The following is a 22,389-nucleotide window of genomic DNA, read 5'->3' as shown; positions in this document are numbered from 1 at the left end:
CAGGTCAATACAATTGAACTGTGGAAGAATTAATGTAGATCATGTACAGTAATCTTCCGAACAGAACAAAACATCACAGTTCAAAGTACAGTACGCAGGAAGCGAGGAGCAAAATGGTTGACAAATACGATGTTGCAATATACTGTAAAGCCATGATAAAGGCTCCTAACGTTCGAGATAAATTTACGTCGTAGGTTTAAAGAATTAATCTCTAGGAGCCTTCTGGCTAGTAATATATAGACTCTAGTGACGTCTTAATTTCATCGTTTTTCAGACGGAGAGACAAGGGCCCTTTGTATTTGGTAAATATATGTAGATTATAAGTTTGCTCACCTTTTAATTTAGGTAGAACTAGAAATTGGTCGTTTAAATAGCCATGGTATCGGTCATACCCATAGTTAAACTTTTCTTTTTTTCTCAATCAATGAAGCAGACTCTGTAAGCTGTTGTGCCATGCGTCCCCAAGTCTCGGACACGGCCGTGCAGGGGTCGATCGACGGCTGCTCTGCAGAGCTCGTCTGAGCCGCTTATGGGAGGCCAAGTATGTTCAGGAAGATATAGATCTAGATCTAGGCATTGCTATGAATGGGAAATGCGATCTAAATATAGATTCGCCTATCCTGAACTGTTTGTTAAATAAATATAAGCCTATATAAAATAAAATGGAATCTATCAAGTTAGATGAACCTTTTATAGGCCCTATATAGCTGTTAAGCCCGGATCACACTATGTGATTCGTTGCGATCCGATTTTCAAAGAAATCATAATAGCATTTGACATGAACATTCCAACCAACAAAATCTTAGCGATCCAAGGACAAGGTCAGAATAGTTGCAGGACTACTGAAATAAAAATTCAATGTATTTCCAGCCTCAATGTAGGAATGAAATAAAAGCAAATTCAATTCCAAATCGTACTGACGTCATCATTGGCTGCGACTGATAGCCCCCCCCCCCCCACTTTTTTCCAAAACCGTGTACAAAAACGTAAAAATGACCATGATCGTGATTTTTTGCATGGTCAGCCCCCCCCCCCCAACTTTTGATTCAGCTCCCCCCAACTTTGAAAACAGTTCCGCGGCCCTTGAATTGAAGGGAGGCAGCGTTGCTCAGTCGCTTAGAGCGCATGTTTCGGATAAGATCGTAGATCTCAATGTGAGGGGTTCGAGTCCCGCTCATGCCGAAACGCCTCTAACAAAAAATATGATGCTATAGCGTTGTTTGTGAGCGTGCCTCACCACTGTATTCAGTGCAGGTGTGAATGCAGTTGGAAAACACTCCGTCCATATGAAAGGTCGCAAATGTTGGTCCCGTGTATAGGAGAGTTACAGCCTATGCACGTTACAGGGACCGCGGAACGGTTTTCAAAGTGGGGGGGAGGGGGGCTGACCATGCGAAAAATCACAATCATATGGTAATTTTTACGTTTTTTTACACTGTTTTGGAAAAAGGTGGAGGGGCTGAAGCCCCCCGCTTCCGCGGCCCCTGCGTTAAAACCAATACACTATTCGTCAAAGAGTAGGGTGATCACCCGGTGTTATGCATTTGCTGGTCCCGGCAAAATTCAGGTCAAGTCAATCTTGACGTTCATATGCCATATTAATCAAGAAAGACAAGACAAGAAGCCGATTTGGACTTTACTCCTACAACAGGGCTTGCCACAAAGGAAAATTATGGATGCCCCAATCCGCAAGGAAATGGCGCAAAGCTAATTGTGTAAACCCAGGGCCACCATCAGGAGCCAGCTCGTTTGGAATTCTGAAAGTGGCGAAAGCGCGATGGAGACATGTGATTTGCCTCCTGTGCAGACCGTTCGACGATTGGCCAGTTTGAGTACCCATTCACTATGACTAAATAGTTCCAAATAATTGCATCCCTTGTAGGTATAATGAATAGTCTGCATATATACACTGAAAGGGGAAGGCTGACGAGATAAGGGGGAATGGTGGTGCACTGGGATTGGATGGGGCTATCCGGTTACACTGAGTGCATCTTGCATGAAAAGCACTGATCGCCAGAGTGACGCTAGGCCAGAAGACAGATGCTTCAGCATGAGCAGTCATCGTGGTAACCCCTTGGTGAGCAGCATGCAGGTGGATCAAGATATCATCCCGGAGGGAAGGAGGAATGAGTACATGATCATTGTAGAGGATAACCCCAGTGGCAGTCCGCATCTTCATGCTGACAGGGGTGAGGTCCCGTTGACGTAATCCAAGGCGGTGAACTATATGCCGGCTAAACAGCTCTGACACATGGTGTCAGCCATAACATGGGTAAGATTGAGGCATCGGAGGAGAGGAGAAATCCAAGAGCTTCGTAGTCCTCAGGAATCACCTGAACAGTCACATGTACAAAGTGTTGCTGGAAGACTTCCTTCTGATCCATGCTTGGTTCATAAACATGATGATCAAAGGGAATGCCGCGGCTTCCGCAGGAGCGATCATAGCGATGGACAGAGCAGGAGTCAAATGCAGCATTCTCCTGTCCCTCGGGGGTTGCTGGAGGGAGCCGTTTTGGTTTTTCCCTGCTGCGGCCGGCACACGCTCTCCATGTGGTGAAATCTATGTCAGTGCCTGCATTTGTGTCCCTAGGCATCACACTGTCTTACGGATGCGAGCAGGAGCACCCTGTCCCTTCTTGCCACAGTAGTTACATAAGTCTAGGCCCTCCTTGAGGTACATTTGATTGGTTTTCCGATATGAGCTGCTAGCAGAGTTCACGACGTGAGAGTCCAGGAGGGACGACGCAGAACGCTTGCGGGCCTCCTTTGCCTCGATGAACTGGAATTCTTCTTATACATGGTCTGGTTCTTGTCCCCCAAGAGGTTGAGCTGAATCTTGGGGTCAGCGATTCCCCTGGTCAGGGCATCCCGCAGTATCTCATCAGTGTATGTGATATGTAGTGAAACGTTTTTGGGGTTGCTTTAATTTGCCCCCAGCACCCCCACTTGCCTTGCCATGCGCATGATTCAGAAAGATCAAGTTTGTGAACCTCGGTTTCTATCAAATACTTTGTATGAGTATGATATTAGGGTGACGCCATCGTAGAATCTGTGCATACGGATGCACAAATAATGCATGAAATAACTTAGTATCGTCTGCAGGTAAAACATGCTAAGTGTTGTTTGTTTTCATCTTGCCTCTTTTTTGCCACCATTATCCCCTTGGGCTCATCCCTTTGCCCCCATTCCCTTGTCCCCCATCCCCTTGTGATAACCTTTGTCTCCCTCTTGTCCCCACCCCTTTGTCCCCATCCCCTTATCCATCTTCCCTTCTCCGTCTCCCCTTGTGATCATCTCCTTGCCCCCCCCCCCATCGCCTTGCTCCCTGATTCCCTTATCCCCATCGCTTGTCCCCTCTACTTGTTGCCCATTCCCTTGTCCCCCATCCCCAATCACATTTTCCCAATCCCCTTGTCCCCCATCCCCTTGTCCCCATCCCCTGGTCCCATCCTCTTATCCCCATCCCACTGTCCCCATCCCCTTGTCCACATTCCCTAACCCCCATCCCCTTCCGCCTATCCCCTTGTCCCAATCCCATTTTTCCGATCCCCTTGTCCCCATCGATCCCCTTGCCCCAACCCCTTGTCCCTATCCCCTTGTCCCCATCCCTTTGTCCCGATCCCCTTGTCCCCAAGCCCTCGTCCATATCCCCTTGCAATACCCTTGTCCCAATACCCTTATCCCTATCCCATTGTGCCCATCGCTTTGTCCATAAGATTCATGTTAGGCACTACAATTTTCCACTCCTGCTGTCATGTTTTATCCTTCATCACACAGGGTCAGTTGTTTCCGGGGTTGTTTCAGGTAGATGACAAGAAAGACAAGTTAACAAAATGTCAGGCATGAGGAGATTGCAGACTCTCCTGCACCATTCTTCCAAGTTAAATTCTTTCGCTAGACAAAATGTAAATCAGTCCAAGACAACCTCCCCATTAGACATGATGTTTAGCTCAAGGCATGGTCCTGCTCTTCAAGTCCATCCTAGGATTGGTTTTGCAGATGACCAGCTTGATGTGAGGGCCACTGGATTACTTCCAGGTCAACTTGTAAAGCTGCAGGCAGAAGTAGAGTCAGAATGCCAAAGGTTCAAGTTTCGATCAGAGGCTATGTTTCAAGCGGATGCCAAGGGTCAAGTCATAGGTATAGACTACATATGTTTATTGTTTAAATGAAAACGGAATGAAATAGATATTGATGAAACTACCTTTATATTCGACTATGTTTGAAAAACCAACAATGATAAATTGTTCTGGTAGGATTTTAAGTAAAGAGGTAATGTTTTGATCATGTATAAGAGATACACATTAAAGCAAGGAATAATTTAATAAGATTCTGGAAACCGAGAGTCAATTGGAGAAGGAATGTACATGTATTTAAAAAAGGTGGGGGAGATGTTTCAATCAACCTTTGAACAAATTGAAGATACTACTAAAGATCAAAACAGTGATATGTGAATATGGTTATTGTTGCATTATTATTACATGATAACTCAGTGTATTAAGAGAGGCGGGCTCAGCCTGGCCTATACAACCTTTCAGTATTTTGTCTGAGACCCTCTACATGTAGAGGGGTGACAGTGTAGTTCCAGGCGTCTTAGCATCTGGTACTACATTTTGGTCTGCGTTTGTTTAGAATTAAAAAAGGCCTGGCCAAACCAAGCCTAGACAACCTCCAGAACTGGGTCAAATACGCGGTCAGTTTAGTACATCATTAGTACAGTGAACGAAATACATTTCTTTCACTGTAAAGGGTTCTTTGATGCTTATTTTGAAACTTGATGTTGTTTCTCTCATTTTTTATTAATGATCTGGTAATACAGTCAGTGAGCATGCATCTCTTGGAGGAACCTATGAAGGTGTGGAGCCTATGGGCCTAATCTGGAGCTGTAAACCTGTACCAGAAGTAGCTCATCTTTACCCTAGATTGAAGAAAGCAGATTCAAGACAACCACTGAAGTACACCATAAAGCTTTTAGATCGTGTCAAATCTGGAAATGCCTTGCTTGCATCTGAGGTTGTTGAGAGATGCTATCTGGCAGACTTTGTTGAAAGGAGAGAAGTTTCTACTGGTAAATGCCATGGGGTATTCTTCTTCCCAAAACAGAAAGGTATTAATTGAATTGTTGCTTAATCCTATTTTAAGGAAATCCATTTCATTTTCACCAAATTTTGCACAGAGTTTATTTAGCACCTAAATATTGAATTTATGCAAACATGAACATGGATTCAGGTTCTTGATTTTTTTTGCTATTAATCTTTAAAGGTCACCCATTTGAAAGGTTTCGAGAAATATGCAATAAAAATAATTTTGCATTCTCAGACCCAAGAGATCACAACGTTGAGTTTGAAATTCTATTACTCAGTCAAACTCCATCTAAATTTCACCGAATTTCACTTTATAGTTCTTAATAATAGACTTAAGATAAAGAATCCACTCATATTGCTATGCGTTTACTCTTTATAGAGTAACACCTTCAAATTTGAAAATAAGGTGTAAAAGTTGACAAAAACATATCTAAAAAATGTAATTTATATAACAAATTCAAGAAGCACAAAAATGCTGCACTTTATTAAAAACCTATGTAATTTTTACCAGTTTTCATGGTTGTATAGGAAGGTGTACTAAAGAGGTGTGAACATTAAAAATTGGGGGTTCATTTGCTTGTTTTCAAACTATCAGCACTTTTGTTGGAGCAAATGTGCTTTTAAAAACACAAAAACACGTCATAATACATAGAAATTCTACACCAAATCCCATTTAATCAAACTCGATGTCATATTCGTCATTCTTCACATTACAGCAGAAAGTATTTCAAAGAGGTAGGGGCATTTAAAGAGTTGGTCCATAGATTATTTTCACCTCATAGCTTCATCAAACAACACATCAAGTTTGCTGTTAGAGTGCAGATGACTGTAAAAATCAGCTAATTGCTCACCTGTTCACTTATTGTGACATTATTGTGCGTGGCGTAAAATATGCACAGATAGGGATGCCCACAAACATAACTGGGGGAACGCCCTTAATTTCATACCAAGTTAACGACTGGCGTGGTTCAGATTTCAGCACCTAAAAATGTCAGATTGACACCTAATTTTGACCAATACTTTGTTGCTTTTTTCCCAGAAAATATCCCCGAAATTGATTTTTTTACTTGATGATATTATCATCAAGTCTTGATAATATAATTGTTGCATAATTTCTCACCCATGCAGTTTGAAATAGTGTTGTGTCACTTTATTTCCAGGTAACTCTGATCCTCTCCCAGTGATTGTTGAATTACGAGGTCTTGGTAATGGAGTCTTGGAAGATCGTGCTTCTCTTCTGGCATCTTATGGTTATGCGGTCCTTGAAATAGACTTCATGGCTTCATTTGAATCTACAAGAGACTTAAATGTCTTTTATTTTGATGCGCAAGCATTCCTGGTAAATTTTTTTCTTCAATTTTGAGCAAGTCAAATTGGAATTTATCTCCAAGTTTATAAACCTGATAGTTTGATTCCATTTACTTGCACTCTATGGAAGAGCTTGCTTCTCAGTGGGTCTTTTTTTTCCAATGTTAGGTAAAAATAAATTTTAGGATCACTCTTGTGGGTTGTGTCAGACTGAGCAGGGCCAAGGGAACAGGGGTTGCTGAAGACAATTTAACGAGCCAAAAAAAAAAGGGTTTCGGTTCTAAAAAAGAATGAGGGTCATTTTTGTCCAGAGAAATTTGACCAGCAAGAAAAAGAGGCTTTTACAACAAAATGTACTTCATTTCGGTTTCATTCCTGCTATTTGTCAAACCTACCAGATTACCAGTGCGTGCTGCCTTAGGAAAATAACACACGCAGTATCCCGAAGGAAAATCTTGGGGTGATGAAGCACCCCTGCTTCCCAGGTCCATGAAACTGAGCAGTGCATAAATATCATTACACTACCTACAACATGTACAAGGGCCTGTACAGCCATGGTACAAAAAACTTATCACAATTTCTTTACAAAATCAGACATGTTCCACAACAACGAATTATCATTAAATGGCAGGAGACAATTTTCTTGCCACCTTGCTATTGATATTGGGGGGTCATTCATTTTTTTCAAAACTTAGCGATGCATGTCATGAAATTAATGCATTTAATGACATTACAGTTATGATGTCACAATGCAATGCTTGCAAAAGTGACTGTGCTCAGTCTCACAACTGTTAGGAAAATAAATGAAGTGTTATTAATCTGTCTCTCTCTAAATCAATCTTGGATAAAGAATTGAATTGTGTCTCCACACCATGGGCTTTTGTTTGTTTACGTATAACCTTAAGTTGAATAGCTGAAATGTTTATTTCATGTTAAGCCAGGGTTACACCATAACCATTTTCTCCCGAATAGTTTTAGACCAATCCTGCCCCAATACGACCTGATTCGGATGGATTCAGAACCTTTTCGTCTCTGATTCCGCCAGCTCCGTGAATTAGACACAAATGGGTCTCGAATAGGTCCCGATTCAGTGCCGAATCACCAAGAATTGATCTGAATCAATTTTTGCCATCCCGAATATAGCCGAACGGTGGCCCCAAATCAAGCCGAAGGTGGCCACACTCGAGCTGAATGTGGCCCGATTGCTCCGATTAAAACACAAAAAGTAATGACCAGAATGTTGATTCGAAATGGAACAAATATGGCCGAAAGCACCGACTTTGGACGTTACTTCCCGAATGATACGAACCTGGATACGAATAGGTCCGAATCTGCCCAAAATACTCCAAATACCCCCCCCCCCCTTAATCCAACCGAATACATCCCGAATGTGGCCACATTTATGAGTATTTTGGAGGCTGGTTTTGAACATTTTAAAACGAGCCGAATTCGTCCGCGAATGTTCCCGAATCATTTGAATTTTCTCGCATTTGCGGAGGGAAAACAGAATCCTCCCGAATCCACCGGAATATGTGTATTCAGATGGATTCGCGGCTGATGCGGTTCCGGTGAAACTCAGGCTTTAAGCTATTTCATTTTTGTTGGTGACCTTTTTCTTCTTTCTATATATTTTCTCCATTTCCTTCATGATGATTGCATGTAGGATTTATTTCAGTACATTGAAAAGCACCCTCGTTTGGATGCATCTCGAGTGGGTCTATTTGGCTTCTGTACTGGCAGTACATTGGCTCTCCAAGGAATTTGCAGATTAAACCTTCCTCTTAGATGTACTGTATTCTCCAGTATGTTTGAGTTGATGATGAGTGTCGTCGGAATGAAGATGCCTGATGGAACGTACATGGATCCTCTAGGGTAAGTGCTAGTGTAAGCTTAATGGTCTATTCATCGTGTTCACATATCAGCTTTGAATATGGATGGAGTTTCACCCCCCCCCCCCCGTCCTAGATAAGTATTAATCATAACAAAACAAAACATCTGAAAGGCTTGCCTCTGTAAGTATATATTTTTACTCCATATGCCCTTTTCTTGTACTCCAATTCTCTTCTTTTAGCAAGTATGTCACTCTAATGGAATTGATTCATAAATTTCTGACATGTTTATAAAATTTGTTTAAAAAGGGGAGTTGGATCAAGATGATTTTTGTTCCTCAATATAATAATCAGAGTTCGATAACCCAGATCTATCTTTTTGACAGTACCTATCTTCTCTGTTTTTTTTCTTTCTTCTTTTTTCCTATTCTTTTTGGCTTTATTACATAAAATCGTGAGGGCAGCCCCCCATCCCCATGGCACTGCCACAGGTCCTTAATGTAGACTAAAATCATTGTGCAATATCAATATGCATGTTTTTCATTTGTGTTCTTCTTTTGCTTTGATTTCCTTAGTCGTGACCTTCATCTTGATTTTTCCTTGAAATATACTTCTAGATATTAAAGTATACATCCAAAGAAAATTCACGATTTGTGATGATTATAGACAAATTATATATGAATGGAAAGGTCTTGTCTTTTTATACACAAATATGTCACTAAAAAGTCTTATTGATGTCGTGGAAATGCAAGAAATGAAATTATTAGAGACCATTCTAAGCCCCCCAGCCGCCCCCAGACCGATGAGTTCACGCAGTGAAAACAGTCGAGAATAATGACGTCACACAATAATCGAGCTCATCATCCCTCTGTGCATAATACACTGAATCACCTTACTGACCTCTTCAATATCTTCCGAATTTACCGTTTTCTTCATGTAATGTGACATCCGAATTCTGTTTTCGACAACTTCAGACTATAAGGGAACCAGAACTGTGTTATTTTGCCCGTTTTTTATTGAATTGTGAACTGGAAAGATCGATTTTGTCCACTCGACAGTCTTCGTTGTGTTGCTCTACTAACTATTGAAAAACTCCAAGCTGCACGGTCCCATTCACTTGCTCCCGATGCATGTTGCAGGCTACGCTGTTTGATCCAGTCAAAAGTCAAGGTAAGCATGTTTGGAAACTGTACTTGTTCTGACGATGCATTCAGGTCAGATGACAGATACAGATCTGATATAAGTTTAGAATCATGCATTTTGGCATAACTACTATTAAAATTAAAAAGTTTTTATTTTAGAAATAATGTTTTTGCACAATTCCACCCAAGGGTTCATTACATGCCGCCACGCACAGAAAAATCAAGCCATAGAAGTCGTGTGTTGTGGACCCAAGAAGTGAGATCCCAGACGCCTCCAGGCTAAGCACGCGCGACCCACTAGTTAGAAATCCACTGCCAAACGCGGTTCGTGGTGCGAGGTTAGTATACTTAATACGTGTGAGTGGCACAATTCCAGCAGATTTTTTCTTCAGATTTCTAAAACTGGTCAGGACAGTAACAGGACTCAGGCAGGCGATTAAATTATTTAGGAGCACTGAGTGGTATGGACCATGGCTGAAAATCTGCTGTTTCAGAGGAATGTTTAAGTTTTTATTATACACAGAATTACACACCATGATGCCGATGTCATGAAGCCAGACAAATTTTCAGCAGTGATTACCCTGATTCCTGGCCAAAATCACTCACACGTATTGCGAGGTTAGTATTAGTATACTACTAGTACGTATTGCGAGGTTAGTATTAGTATACTAACCACGAACCGCGTTTGGCAGTGGATTTCTAACTAGTGGGTCGCGCGTGCTGGGATCTCACTTCTTGGGTCCACGACCTCTATGGCTTGAATTTTCTGTGCGCGGCGGCATGTAATGAACCCTTGGGTGGGCCAAAATTAGAGTCTGGTGTTTCTTTCTGATTAGAGTGTTGCTGCATATATGTATGCGTAATGCCTTCAACAATGAAGATAAATGCAATCTTTGTAATGACACAGAGACTCAGAGAGCACCGTACCTCCCCTTACAAAAAATTCCTGTAGTACTCTGTGATATGTACTGCAGGAAGTATCGCAGGAAAGTACTGCAGGAATTACGTGCACGTAATTTGGGACGGTACTACAGAAATGTACAACAGGAGTACAACAGGTCCGTGTCCTGTGATACTTCCTGTGGTAATAACCGCATAAGTATGGCAGGAAGTATGACAGGACACGATCACCACAACCGCTACAACAGCTACAACCACTACCACACCACTACTAGTACTACAGGACAGTATCACAGGAATATCACAGGATAGTATCACATGATAGTATGACAGGACAGTATGACAGGACAGTACTACAGGAATTCCGCAGACCAGTATCACAGGGAAGTACTACAGGACAGTATCGCAGGACAGTACTACAGGAGTACCACAGGCTTCTGGTACTGTGTCCTGTAGTACTGTCCTGTGATACTGGTCTGGTATTCCTGTAGTACTGTCCTGTGATACTATCCTGTGGTGATAAATAGTATGACAGGACAGTATGACAGGACAGCACTTTAGGAATTCCGCAGACCAGTACCACAGGAAAGTACTACAGAACAGTACTACAGGACAGTACTGCAGGAATACCGCAGGCTTCTGGTACTGTGTCCTGTAGTACTGTCCTGTGATACTGGTCTGGTATTCCTGTAGTACTGTCCTGTGATACTGGTCTGGTATTCCTGTAGTACTGTCCTGTGATACTGGTCTGGTATTCCTGTAGTACTGTCCTGTGATACTGGTCTGGTATTCCTGTAGTACTGTCCTGTGATACTATCCTGTGGTGATAAATAGTATCACAGGACAGTATGACAGGACAGTACTTTAGGAATTCCGCAGACCAGTATCACAGGAAAGTACTACAGAACAGTACTACAGGACAGTACTGCAGGAATACCAAGAGACCTTACCGCAGGACAATTCCTGCAGTACTGTCCTGTGGTATTCCTGTGATACTGTTCTTTGATATCTTCTGTGGCATTATTGGTCTCATCCTGCAGCCTTCTTGTGATACTTTACTGTGGTAATCCTGAAGGGATATTCTTGTTGATTTCCTGTGACAATCCTATGGTATTGTCCTGTAGTAGTCTGTGCGATTTTCTCACGACACCGTCCTGCACTGGTTTGTTAGGCGTAGTAGTTTGTAAGAATTTCCTGTGATCCAGCACAACAACTTTGACATCTTGACTAATGAAAAGAGGGGTGAAAAAACCCACAAATTTGCAAAGACGTTAAAAGCATATTCACATACCTTTATTATGTATGAGTTGTACTATGCACAGTATAGAACATCTTTGATATCATAAATGACTGCTAGAATAATGCAGTAACATTTCATCTTTAGGATAATACATGTACAAAGATTTATATCCACCAACATTGAGATGCCACATGAACTACTTTCACTATTCATACATTGCTGCCATTTTGAGATCACATAAAGAAAGCTAGATTCGACCCAGAATCCTTCCCTCTAACACAACATTAAGCGATTATTATTAATACCTTGGTCACATTCCTTGACCGGTTGCCTTACGGCGAGACAAAATCAGCAGTTTTAGGTATTCCTGTACAAACCACCCACGTGTAGCTGGTAGTAGCTGGTACAAGGATGATTAAAACTGCTAATTTTGACTCGACGTAAGGCCACGAGCCGGCGAATGTAACCAAGGCTTAACCAGTATTATGGTTGCAAAAAAACCTGTAATAGCTGAGCAATTGCATTTTCCCCTTCTTGTCAACACCCGATTGGCTTAATACTAAAAGCAGAACATCCTTTACTCAACCATGTTATGAAACAATGGATAACCACTTCTGTATGTACAGATAATGCATGGTGCACATACAGTAAGGGATGAAATTATGATGTGTTGATCACCAGTATAAACTTAAAGTACATGAACGTAATCATAATCACTTCATTTTGCTTAGAATTCACTTAAGTCCATAAATACTGAAAGATATTTTTGAATGAATTTCACATGATTTAGAATGTTCACCATAGGTTAGAAAAAATATGAACATAAGATTACTTTGCCAAAACGTAGATCAAATCTATTGAGACATTAACCTTTTTGACATTGAATAGGCATATCATTGTTTTACAGTCTTCTTGTCTAAGAATTGCTCCAACTACGTATTGAAGGGTTATATATGAATGTAAGCATGAGCCCATCATAAACACGAAATTGCGGCATGTAATTTGATTTGCTACATGTCATAATTGATAACTAAATGACGTTCAATACTTGATGTTGCTACATAAAATAATTAAGGTCATGTGGCAACGTGAATTCATACCTACTCGAGCCATTTAGTAATTTCAATTAGTATATGACCTAATTAATTATGACATATAGCTCAAAATTGACCAATTTGATTGACCTCAATTATTTGAAGTAGCAACATCAATTATTTAACATAAGCACTCTCAATCGACGTGGAGTAACTCTTCTTTAGGTCATGTTACTATTCGAATTGGAACATGTTATTGTTTAGGTCATGCAGCAATTCAAATTACTTGCTCAAGTAAACAATTACAATTGTAATATCACGCAAAATGAATTAGCTGTACATGACATAATTCTGTTTTTTGATGGGCTTATGCTTCCATATATTAAGTAAATAGCTTTAATTCTTAATGATTATCCAAAAATTCATATACATAAAATAAACCAATATGAAGAGCATCATATCCAAAGTGATCACCAGTTCACCCAATGTTACAGTGCAAAAATAAAAAGCTGATTTTCTTATGTACTTTCACACACGTTATACATGTGCACTGTATGTCACTTGACCCTGGCAGACAATAGAATTGACAAGCAGTGAGTCCTACATGTACATGTAGCTGCCTGGTTTGCATACTTTAATGTTATATGAATTTCAATCATGGCCATGTGCTGTTTATACACTAAATGGAGGGATCTTGTCATAATGTTATGTCAATTAAAAACTAAATAAAATCCCAATTATCCTGAATAGACTAGCCCCCTTGCAATGGACATTGTAATCTTGTTTTCTTTTACCTTTCATTATTTTTGAAAATTTTCATACAACTAGGGCTGGGACTAAAACCCGAGTACCCGGGTCCCGCCCGGAAGCCTTGGGTACCCGGGTAGAAAAATCAATACCCGATACCCGAAAATTGCTCACCAGTATAATGTACATGTATTTGATTTGTATTGCGTAGTGTAAGACATGATTGTAACTCATCACAAAAGTACACAAGCCTCATTTTGAATTTCACCAATTACCCTCTAAATATCCATAAATATACAAGTTTTCAAGTGATGATGATGTGACCGAGATCGTTCAATCATCGCCATGTTTCTTTTGCAGCGCAGTGACGTCATCCAGCCACTGCGACGCAAACCAATTTATGAATGAAAATATAGTAATCATGTGCATTGCAAGCCTCAGCCCCACTCAGTATTCCGTCAAAACAAGTCTGCAATACTCTGTCACCTCATACCAAAATCGACCTACGAAGCGCCAGCCAATCACGTTCTTGTTACCATTTTTAGTTCATCATAAACCGAAAATGGGAACACGATCGTGATTGGCTGGCACATTTGACGCTCCGAAACCCTGAAATCAATTGACTTTGTTCACGTAGCGATACAAACTCACGAACACGATGTAATATCGACGCTACTTCGTAAGATTTTGACGGAAAAGCAAGAAGTAATAAAAATTTGCTTACCTGTGCAGTATCGGTGAGAAAACCTTTTATAATTCATATGAAATATAGGAAAGTGGAATTCTAGGTCGATTTTGGTACGAGGTGACAGAGTATTGAAACTTAATTGTTTCGATTGAATACTGCGTGGGGCACGGGAGGCTTGCAATGCGCATGCTTACTATATTTTCATTCATAAATTGGCTTGCATCGCATTGGCTTGATGACGTCACCTATGGGGTTTTTCCACCAGTCATATTTCAAGTGACATGATTTTCGGGTACCCGCCCGAAAATTACCACGGGTACCCGAAGAGAAAAAACCCGAAAGTCCCAGGCCTACATACAACTCTTTGGGTTTTTTTTATACTTTATCAAAGTTTTCATGATTATAAATGTAATTAAATAATTTGACTTTAATCTTGATAAATGTATATTACTGGTATACTAATTGTGAATTTTTAGCAAGAAACAGTATTTGTGTTGGATTAATACATAAAAATGTTGCAAAATTTCGGAACAGCGTACCCAGGCATCACAAATTTGGTCTCAAAAGATGTGCAAGACTTGAAAGTAAAAAGGCAGCTAACAGCCTCCCAGTTATTAACCCTCAGTTAAATTGGACCAATTTGACCCCCCCCCTTCCAAAAATTTTGCGACCATGCTGTCGCACAATTTTTTAAAAACATGCCTCTTTCTAGTCTTGTGCATCTTTTGAGACCAATCTTGTGTCACCCGGTACGTGGTTCTGTAATAACGTGACATTATGTAAGTACATGTCATACCAAAAATTGCTCAAAAACGTGATTTTGTGTACAAAGTCAATGCAATAGAGGAAAAAGTATGATTTTGTATTCTAATTACGCATAAATTAGTATTATCACTTAATAACAATTTGCGTGAAATAATTTACAATTTAATTTTGTAAATTATGCCCTAGACAACCCATGTGCCAATGTAAGACGCGATTGTGCGGTCGAGATCTCAAGGGAGGGGGGGGGGCCCTGGAAACCCCCTCCCCTCCCCCCCTTCCCCGGCCATATCAACTCCCAAAATACCCTGGCCTTAGTTGACTTTCTGGCTCCTCTTGAGTAGTCACCATTCATTAGACAGCTTGTTTTTATCCACGTCTGTATAGCACGAGGCAGCTTAATCTGTAGAAAAAAAACACACGTACCATTACGATAACATGAACAACATAAAAATACAAGAAATAAGGTGTTTTGCCACCATCTAGATCTCTTTTCACAAGTACATACCTATCTGATCATGAGGTCCTTGCGGCTATCTCTCTTAGCATATTCTTGCTTATAAAGCAAACTAAGCCGAAGAGTGACAAACAATTTATAATGCAAACAAATTGTCATAAGCACATATTGAAACTCTTTAATAAAAAAATGAAGAATAAATCTACATCTTCTAACAAGGATTACACTGTATGCCACTGCATGAATACAATCTGCTTAATTTTGCAATTATAATATCTACTGAAGTGAATGCCTACATAATCACCTTTTATGAACTCCAACCGTGTCTTGTACATGATCATTGCCTTTTCTGTGTACACCTGTAGTATCTTTCCCACATAATGCTGGACTTGTTGCTCGATCATCCAGAGATCCCTCTTTGAATCTTTAATGAAATGAAATGAATTTGAGTGACATAGTAAAATTTTATTTGCAGATTAATAAAAATACATGATGATAAAACTTCTTCATTTCCATATTTCAGTGTTACAATTCAGGTGCAAAGAGTCATATTCTTTAATAATATTCAACATAAAATCAATGAAAACTAGTGCTGTTGTCGATAGGCCTCATATCGACATTGATGTCGACATACAAAGGATTTTCAAAATTCCGACATGTCGACATGCACGCACCCACATCGACATGTAAACATAAAATAAAAAGGGGTCTAGCCTACAGTCACGAGTGTAAAGATTAGCTGAAAAGTTAGAAGCATTTATCCACAGTAATTGGCGCGATTAAAAGGTTTATTCAGCTTAGCAGCGCATTAAATGAAAAAAGAATACCTGCGAGCTGTGCGGCAGTAGAAATACGTCAGTGCAGGGCCGGCCTGCCCGATCGAGCCGCCCTCGATATCCCGCTATAGCGAGAGTAGCATTCACCGTACCCATCCACGGAAATATGTACCCATCGCGCGCTATTCACCGTGCTTGATAATACGTTGCTCCTCAATGCATTACTTTTCACATAAACGTGAACAGCAGCGAACACGTGTTTTTGTCAAAGTTGTGACCGCAGCAATTGAGCGCTTACTTCATATCACGAAGTCACAGAAAACTTCCCTTCATTCGTTTGGAGATCGTTGCACGGATCGCCTCGGAAGTGATACTGAAATTATCAGTCGATTTTCATTATTTTTCATTGTCAAATTGAGGAGCTTGCGTTTGCAGCACATGGTACCAGCGTATACTACGCAATGATCACTGTTGTAATTGGTGATTCTCAAATTGGCTACGAGTGTTATTGCGCAATGCTTTCGAGACCGGATCATGGTACAAAAATTTGATTCTCCAGAAAAAAATGTGGATTAAATCGGTGATTTTGGAAGTGAATTCACTCCAGCTTGGTAAAAAATATGTTTTCCCGAACTGAGCCTGTATTATATAGATCTAGTGTGGGGATATCACTCGTGTCAAGGTGAATATATTTGATTGAGAGTGTTGTTCCACGATCGAATGCTTTTTTTATGTTAGGGAGCCCAGGCTAAATTACGGTCCCTTTTTCATGTCGACATTGTCGATGTCGGGATTAATTTTTAAGCGACATGTCGACATAGATTTTTGTTCCCGACAACAGCACTAATGAAAACATTAAAAGTAGAGGAGCATTTTAACCTTACTCACAGTCTGTTATTGTCGCTAAAGTCTTTACAATAAGAAGATTGGACACTTTGCCGACATCGCGTAATGCTTTGCATCGATTTACATGTATAATAGTCTTTGTGCCTAGTCTTTTCTATGTAGTGTCTTTAATATGTCTAAAACATGCGTCCTTTAGCTAATTAGATGAACAATTTTGGAAATTAAAGACGGATCCATATTTTATCAACCGGAAGAGAAATTAGTGCTTAAATGAAGCTATTTGAGGGATATTGATGATATTTAGGGTGAATTGACTTCACATCTTTTCGTAAGTTTGTCATGTTCATAGAAGGCCGGACTTGATTTTATAGAAACCTCTTTTAAATTTGTGGGATTGCCTACCTCGAGTGAAGTTCGTGCAGGCTCCACTCCACTTCACTATTGCTACACTACGCTCCACCTACCCAAACTTTGAGACCGTGAACTGGATCTGATATTCCGAGTGACAAAAAGTGGTATTTTATGGGGGGGATATAAAATTCATGCAACATCACGCTCTTTAAAAAAATTAAAACTAATATTCTTCCTGCACACAAAGTTTCACTTCTTCCCCATGCCTCTATCCGTCTCAAAATTGATGATTTAGAGCCAACATGAAGTTTCTCACACGTATCAATATTCAATACATCGCATGCGCGTGAGGTCGGTCGGGTCAGACCAGACCCGGTATATCGCGCATATTGCATCCGCATGCAATGTTTTGAAATCGGCAGCGAATTATAAATATGTGTGAGGAACTTCATGTTGGCTCTAAATCACCAATTTTGAGACTGATAAAAGCATGGAACTAAATGAAACTTTGTGTAAAGTAAGAATATTAGTTTTAATTCTTTTTAAAAATCAAGATGTTGCATGAATTTTATATTCCCCACCCCCATAAAATCCCACATCTGTCACTCAGAATATCAGATCGAGTTCATGGTCTCGAAGTTCGAGTAGGTGGAGCGTAGTGTTGTGTAGCCGTAGTTAAGTGGAGTGGAGCCTGCACAAACTTTGCTCGAGGTAGGGATTGCCATGCAACTGTTGACATTGTACACAGCGGCACGTAATACACCCATCGGTGCTCTCTTGGCTTTCCATGTGATGCCACTACCGTCTATCATTAAGAAAGAAGTTGACAGGTTGAAGGTTTGGAGGTGTCATAAATATTTACTATTTAGTTAGGTTGTTGTCCAAAATCTGGCGCTAATGCAGTTTCGCACCGGCCGATTACCAGCAAACCTCATCACCAATACTTGTTCCCAAATGTCATGACAAGTCTCTCAGTCACATTTTAATGTCAATATACCCAATACTTTACAAAATATCGTAATCGAGAACGGCTGTATTTCGGCTTTGATCTCAACGTCGTTGAACTAATCCGTAGACATCGCTTCGCGGATCACTCGGATTCGCCGTGCGCAGTATGTTGATATGGACTGAATTTAGCAACCAAATCATGTGAACATGTGGCAAACGAACTGCCAGCATGCCGCATGTGAATCTTTTGGTTGCATAACTTCAGTCCATATCAACATGACGGCGAGCGGTGAAGCCAAGCGAAGCGATGTTTGACTGAGGATTCGAACGATCGATGCCTTCAAGATCACAGTCAAAATACATGTACAGGTGTTACCGCTCGCAATATTTGGAAAAGCGGCGCTAATGCAGTTTCGCACCGGCCGATTACCAGCATACCTCATCACCAATATCTGTTCCAAATGTCATGACAAGTCTCGCAGTCATATTTCGATGTCAATATACCTACTCCTTTTCAAAATATCCTGATCGGGAACGGCTGTATTTCGGCTTCGATCTTGACCTCACTGATCTAATCCGTAGACATCGCTTGGATTTGCCATCGCTGTAATGTTAATATGGACTGAATTTAGCAACCAAATAATGTGAGCAAAGCGGTGTTTGACTGAGGATTCGATGTCTTCGAGATCGCAGTCAAAATACAGCCGTTACCCCTCACAATATTTGGGAAAGCAGTGGGTATATTGATATCGAAATGTGAACCAAGAGACTTGTCATGACATCTGGGAACAAGTATTGGTGATGAGGTATGCTGGTAATCGGCAGATGCGAAACTGCATTAGCGCCGGAAAAGCAGTGGGTATATTGACGACGAAATGTGACTGAGAGACTTGTCATGACTAGCCTGGAGGCATCTGGGGAGTAAAATTATTTCTACTATACGTAGGCTTAGCACATAAATATTTATTGGCTAATGCAAGTATTTTATAATTCACGATTATCATCGGCTGAAGTTTTTTTTTTTTAATTGGCACTGCTCATGATATCGTCGCCCTCTCTTATACACGTCTTTTAACTAGGCTACGAACAAAGAAGGAAATATGGCGACAAGATCATCGGTGAGTATCTGGTCATCTTCTCACATGATTTTTCTTAATATTTGTATTATTTTTCGTGTAAAAAACTTTATAAGTGCCTAATGGGGGGAAATGAACTTCTTTTCCATTTACAAAATTGAGTGATAAGCAAGTTAAATAAATCAAATATTTTGGAGCAACATTGTTTTCTCAAAAAACTCTCCTTTGTGTGGCCCAATGCCTTGCCAGGCATCATGGGGAGTAAGCCTACATATACATGTAGTAGAAATAATTTTACTCCCAGACACCTCCAGGCTAGTCATGACAAGACATGATTTGGGACAAAGTATTGCTAGCCTATTAGTGATGAGGTATGCTAGCACTGTAATCGGCGGGTGCGAAACTGCATTAGCGCCCCCGATCTTGCCTTTCTTGAAATGGTTAGCGGACAAGTAGCTTACTATCTTTGATTTAGTCAAGAAGTTAGACTTACGACGGTGTTGAAGCCTGGAGGCGTTTGGGGAGTGAAAGTAATATACTGTACGTATGGTCACTCCCCTTACGCCTGGCATTTGTACTTATAGGCTCCCACACACCAAAGAAAAATGCAACTATAAAAATGCGCCAAACTGCTAGTTATGTTTAGATTCTAGTTTTAACACTTCTGTACATGGGTAAAAATATTGGTTGACAACGTTTGGCAAAAAATGGATAGTTATGGTTACAAAATGATGCCAGAATTATGTGAATTAATAAAAGTAGAAGAGAGTTTACTTTATACACTTGTTGACATCGCCATCTTTGTAAATGCAACCTAGTTACGTTATGCGTATAGAGGGCGGCAAAATCATGAGCGGTGCTAGATTAAAAAGTGTTAAAATGTCCCGCTTCTAGTGCTGTTGTCGGAAACAAAAATCAATGTCGACATGTCGCTTAAAAATTAATCCCGACATCGACAATGTCGACATGAAAAGGGGACCGTAATTTAGCCTAGGCTCCCTAACATAAAAAAAGCATTCGATCGTGGAACAACACTCTCAATTAAATGTATTCACCTTGACACGAGTGATATCCCCACACTAGATCTATATAATACAGGCTCAGTTCGGGAAAACATATTTTTTACCAAGCTGGAGTGAATTCACTTCCAAAATAACCGATTTAATCCACATTTTTTGTACCACGATCCGGTCTCGAAAACATTGCGCAATAATACTCGGAGTCAATTTGAGAATCACCAATTACAACAGTGATCATTGCGTATTATACGCTGGTACACATGTGCTGCAAACGCAAGCTCCTCAAATTGACAATAAAAAATAATGAAAATCGACCGATAATTTCAGTATCACTTACGGGGCGATCCGTGCAACGATCTCCAAACAAATGAAGGGAAGTTTTCTGTGACTTCGTGATATGAAGTAAGCGCTGAATTGCGGCGGTCACAACTTTGACAAAAACACGTGTTCGCTGCTGCTCACGTTTATGTGAAAAGTAATGCATTTAGGAGCAACGTTTTATCAAGCACGCGATGGATGGGTACGGTGAATGCTACTACGCTACGCTCAGCTCGCTATAGCGCTAGATATAGATCTAGAGCGAGTCGGGATCGAGGGCGGCCGGCTCGATCGGGCAGGCCGGCCCCACACTGACGTATTTCTGCTGCTGCACAGCTCGCAGGTATTCTTTTTTCGTTTAATGCGCTGCTAAGCTGAATAAACCTTTTAATCGCGCCAATTACTGTGGATAAATGCTTCTAACTTCTCAGCTAAGCTTTACACTTGTGACTTTAGGCTAGACCCCTTTTTATTTTATGTTTACATGTCGATGTGGGTGCGTGCATGTCGACATGTCAGAATTTTGAAAATCCTTCGTATGTCGATATGAGGCCTATCGACAACAGCACTACCCGCTTCAATCACTGAACTAGAAATACGTGGAAGTCGTGTACACCCAAGCAAAACATCGCCAGCGAACTTGATAAGTGACCGCCGCCATTTTGCTAGGTCAATTGTTCGAGAATGCGCCGTAGAAGGCAAGATGCAATATGTTTTCTCTTTGTATTTCTAACTTAGTTCAGTGGTTGGACATTTTAGCACTTTTTAATCTAGCACCGCTCATGATTTTGCCGCCCTCTATATGCGTTACGTAACTAACTTAGGTTGCATTTACAAAGGATCAAAGATGGCGATGTCAACAACAAGTGGAAGTAAACTAAACTCTCTTCTACTTTAATTAATTCATATAATTCTAGCATCATTTTGTAACCATAACTATCCTTTTTTTGCCTCCAGGCCACCCCTGACCTGGCTACAATCATGACAATCATGAACTCTTTGCCTACTGAGGTAGTCACAGCATCAACAATCAATGGCTTCAAGACAAAGTTAGACAAGTTCTGGTCTGCGTGGCATTATGTTCACGCATGGGAATAGTGCCTATTTCATTCCAATACTCAATAGTACATTAATTGGCACAGCACATTGCACAAATAGCACAGACTCAGTTTTCGAACTTATCCAAGCTAGGAAGACAATCAAGCTAGGAAGACAACAAGATAGACCTGGAAACTTGACTGCAGGAACAACTGTATTTTTCCAGTAGATGCGGTATAAAGGTATAAAGATGACAATACAAACATCCTCACCGCCGCCATCAATACTAGCCAGCCGTTGGCCGTCCCCGGCCGCGCACACCGCAGATCAGCCCCCAGTACCCGTTAAGCGATCGGGAACAACGGCAGTGCAGTGGCCGTACGGTAATGATTAAAAAGTCGAAGAAATTTAAGTGCATGCCGCGCCAAACTACGAAAAATTGATCTAACTTACTGTTTAGCCTGTTGTGTGAATGTCTTAAGAAGTCGTTGTCCGAATCTGATCCATATTCTGTTAGTTTTTGTTGAAATATTGACGGCCTTCTTCATCAAGCTTCAGGTTCAGCTGAGCAGTTACGAACGTTTTTTTTCAAATGGCGGAACCGGAAACACGTATACCGTATGCGTACGCGTGCAAATTATTAGTCCGTGCGTTTGTACGGGGAGGAGGGGGGGGGGTCTTACTTTTTACTTGGCAACCAGACAATTTGACTATTTTCGCCATCATATATATTATATCATATTATTAACGTAAAGTAATTGAATAAAGTAAAATTCATATATTTATTTCTTCTTCCTTTCTTTTTCTTTTCTATGTCTTTTAATTT

General features: G+C 40.6%; 1 protein-coding gene and 1 long non-coding RNA gene across 2 annotated transcripts; one reads left to right on the top strand and one right to left on the bottom strand.

Moving 5' to 3' along the window:
* The first annotated feature begins 62 nt into the window (after positions 1-62).
* LOC129276453 (acyl-coenzyme A thioesterase 1-like) lies at positions 63-10,575 on the top strand. Its single transcript, XM_064095897.1, has 6 exons — positions 63-302; positions 3,778-4,140; positions 4,820-5,107; positions 6,245-6,423; positions 8,056-8,264; positions 10,338-10,575. The coding sequence occupies exons 2-6, from the start codon at positions 3,834-3,836 to the stop codon at positions 10,573-10,575; spliced, it is 1,221 nt and encodes a 406-aa protein (XP_063951967.1). The 5' UTR covers positions 63-302; positions 3,778-3,833.
* Positions 10,576-11,534: 959 nt separating this feature from the next.
* On the bottom strand, positions 11,535-22,155 carry LOC129277141 (uncharacterized). Its single transcript, XR_010295202.1, has 3 exons — positions 22,017-22,155; positions 15,496-15,615; positions 11,535-15,137 (listed from the first exon to the last, which is right to left on the bottom strand). It is a non-coding gene; the product is annotated as an uncharacterized LOC129277141 (long non-coding RNA).
* Between the last annotated feature and the right edge of the window lie 234 nt (positions 22,156-22,389).

This window comes from Lytechinus pictus, chromosome 2 (assembly GCF_037042905.1).
Source record: "Lytechinus pictus isolate F3 Inbred chromosome 2, Lp3.0, whole genome shotgun sequence".
NCBI classification, from domain to species: domain Eukaryota; kingdom Metazoa; phylum Echinodermata; class Echinoidea; order Temnopleuroida; family Toxopneustidae; genus Lytechinus; species Lytechinus pictus.
The sequence above is the reverse complement of the archived record's forward strand: the minus strand, read 5'-3'. Positions and strand labels throughout refer to the sequence as shown.

What these genes read in the sequence shown, in the direction of transcription:
- LOC129276453 (XM_064095897.1), top strand. Translation starts at nt 3,834, where the DNA reads ATGTCAGGCATGAGGAGATTGCAGACTCTCCTGCACCATTCTTCCAAG. An exon ending in CTTCTTCCCAAAACAGAAAG is followed by an intron (nt 5,108 to 6,244) that starts GTATTAATTGAA and finishes CTTTATTTCCAG; the next exon opens with GTAACTCTGATCCTCTCCCA. An exon ending in TTGATGCGCAAGCATTCCTG is followed by an intron (nt 6,424 to 8,055) that starts GTAAATTTTTTT and finishes GATTGCATGTAG; the next exon opens with GATTTATTTCAGTACATTGA.